The sequence below is a fragment of the Chaetura pelagica genome, unplaced genomic scaffold (genome assembly GCF_000747805.2).
Source record: "Chaetura pelagica isolate M959 unplaced genomic scaffold, ChaPel_1.0 scaffold493, whole genome shotgun sequence".
Classification (NCBI taxonomy): domain Eukaryota; kingdom Metazoa; phylum Chordata; class Aves; order Apodiformes; family Apodidae; genus Chaetura; species Chaetura pelagica.
The window spans coordinates 492,620-495,148 of NW_009952696.1; the positions used below are offsets into that span (position 1 = coordinate 492,620).

General features: G+C 62.1%; 1 protein-coding gene across 1 annotated transcript in view; it reads left to right on the forward strand.

The window, feature by feature from the left end:
• The window catches only part of KIAA1755 (KIAA1755 ortholog), an 11,411-nt gene that overhangs the window by 6,748 nt on the left and 2,134 nt on the right, over positions 1-2,529 (forward strand). Inside the window, exons 5-8 of the mRNA XM_009994011.1 lie at positions 615-738; positions 1,133-1,226; positions 1,815-1,901; positions 2,125-2,243. Of these exons, the coding sequence (XP_009992313.1) occupies positions 615-738; positions 1,133-1,226; positions 1,815-1,901; positions 2,125-2,243 (424 nt within the window). The remainder of the gene's footprint in view (positions 1-614; positions 739-1,132; positions 1,227-1,814; positions 1,902-2,124; positions 2,244-2,529) is intronic.

Below are 2,529 nucleotides of genomic sequence, written 5' to 3' on the forward strand. Positions count from 1 at the left end.
CCTGCACGCGGGGCTGCTGCGCTCGGGCATCATCTGCCTGCCAGGTACCTGCACCTCCAGACCCTGGGGAGAAGCTGGGCGAGGCCTGGAGGGAAAACACCGTGCTGCTGGGGAAGGCTTTGCTGGAGACCACAAAGCCCCCAGGCAGAAAACTTCCTTTCAGATAGGCAAAAAAAATCACAAGCCTAAAGCCACGCAGGCTGCTTGGAGCAGCTGCCCTGGTTCCCAGCTGCACCAAACCCTCCCACACCATTCCTCACCAGTGAAGCTGTTAAGCTTTTAGCTGCCAAACACTAAACATTTGGCTTCTTCCTTTTCCCAAGAACTGAAAAGCAGTGATAAAACAATCCTTTTTCAGAAAAACATCCCTAGCAGCTCTGCCCCAGTCAGCAGGGTCAGCATTGATGCCTAGAGCCCTTGTGGGCTGGTGCAGCCCCTCCGGAGGGGTGGGGGGGGCGTGGCAGAGCCCCAGTCCCAGACCCCTCAGCACCCTCCCTGCTGGGCAAGTAGCAGAGGGGCCAATGGGAGCCCCAGGGCCCCCAGGGGTTGCTCAGAGCTGGGGTCTGCAGCCAGTGGGTGGCTGCCAGAGAGGTCACTGGCCTCTCTCCCCACAGGGAGCTTGGACAGGCTGGGCAGGGCCCTCCTCCAGGTGAGCACCGGCGGCAGCACCTGGGGGACCACGTGGTGCTCGGCTGCAGAGCTGGCGAGGCTCATCCTCTACCTCTGCTCCCTCCCAAGGTAAGGGCCAGGAGGATCTGCCAGGACCCCCAGCTGCCTTTCAGCTTGGGGGACCCAGGCAGTCTCTAGGCCAAGCCAGGATGGATGATGCCCAGCACCCTGCACGTGCTGCTTTGGGCACATCCTGCATGGTCCGCACCATGTCCGCTGTCCCTCTTGCAGCCAGCCCCAAGGACCCAGTGCTGTGCCTCTGCTGAGGGCAGTTCCCTTGCTTGGGGCATCCCATGGGGACCAGGCCATTGCCTGCAGCTGTTGGTCCCTGTTTACCCTCATCCTGCTGCCTGGGCATGTGGGACAGGGCTTCAAGTGGGTCCTACTGGAGGGGGAGGACCCCCACTTCACATGCCACTTCTAACCAGTGCCATCTGCCTCCTGCTTTGTTTGCCCTTGCCAGGCGGGAAGCCAAGGATGATGGGCTCACTGTCCTGGTGGATGCCAGGAAGCAGCCACCTGCTCCTGTCCTGTTCTCAGCCCTTCGCTCTGTCCAGGTAATCAGGGCTCCATGTGCCTGTGCCATGGATGCGTTGGGAGTCCCTTCCCAGTCCCACAGGATCTGTCCTTTTCCCCTCTGTTGCCCAGCCCTGTGGCAAGCCACCAACCCCTCCAGCATCCCACTGGCTGAGCTCACCTGGAAATTGGCTCTGCAGCAGTTGTTGCTTCATCCTGGCAGGGTTTCTGTGTCTGTACTGGGGCAGTGCTGCACCCCCTGCTCTGTCCCGGGGACCATGGGGTCCCCTTGTCAGTGTCATCTGCCTCTGCCCACTCAGGGCTCGGCTGCAGCCTGTCCAGTGAATCCAGTGCTGGTCCCAAAGCTCCCTGCATGGAGGAGCCTCACTGGTGTGAGCTCACCAGGCTCTGCCACTGGGCCATTGTGCTGAGGAGCTGGTGGATGGGGACAGGGTTGTGGCCTGAGCCACCCGTTTCCATTTCCCATGCCAGTGAATGCAGGAGCCTCTTGCTTTGCAATGAGCTCAGCAGCCTCAGCTGAGCTGGGCAGCCCAGCCCTGGCATTGCTGTGGGTGACCCGGGGGCTGTGCTGTGGGGTTTGCTGTGCTGACTCTCCCTGCCTCCCACAGAGCATCTCGCCAGGCTGCATCCACACCGTGCTGCTGCTGGCCGAGAAGGAGCTGGTCACCCAACGTGAGAAGCTGCCTGGGCTGCAGGTGAGCCTGTCTCTGTCCCCTCCTCATGTCCCTCTGTTGTCCCCTGTGGGAAGAGCAGAGCCAGGGTGAAAGGAGCCTCCCACCTCAGAGACCCTAGGTCCCCTTGCTTGGAGACCTGTTTGAGGACCCCGGGCAGAGCTCCCTGCTCCAGGCTGTCTCTGGGGGTGTTCCCAGTGGTGTTCCCAGTGGTGTTCTCAGTGCTCAGGAGCCCCGTGTCCCACAGGTGGAGACCCTGGCATCGCTGAAGGCTCTGGGCCGCTACGTCGACAGCTCCCAGCTGCCCCCGGAGCTGGACGGCACCTTCCCCTACTGCCACGGCGAGTGGGTTCAATTCTTCCAGGTGTCTGTTCTCACGCTGTTCACCACCGCCTCACCTCCCTGCAGTGCCTCGGCGCCCCCACCGCGGCTTCCATGTCCCTCAGACATCCCTGGAAAAGAGACGGGACGGGAAGAAAGAGGAGAGAGCTCTGAGCACAGGAGGGCAGCTCCTCCTGGCTGCTCCTGCCTGCAGCTGCCCGTCCATCTGCGCACTCCCATCTTCCTTAGCTTTAACCCGTTGTCCCGCCGTATTCCCTGCGCTGGCACTGCTCCTCTTCCTCCTCACGGGCAGGCTGCTCTCCCGCCCCAC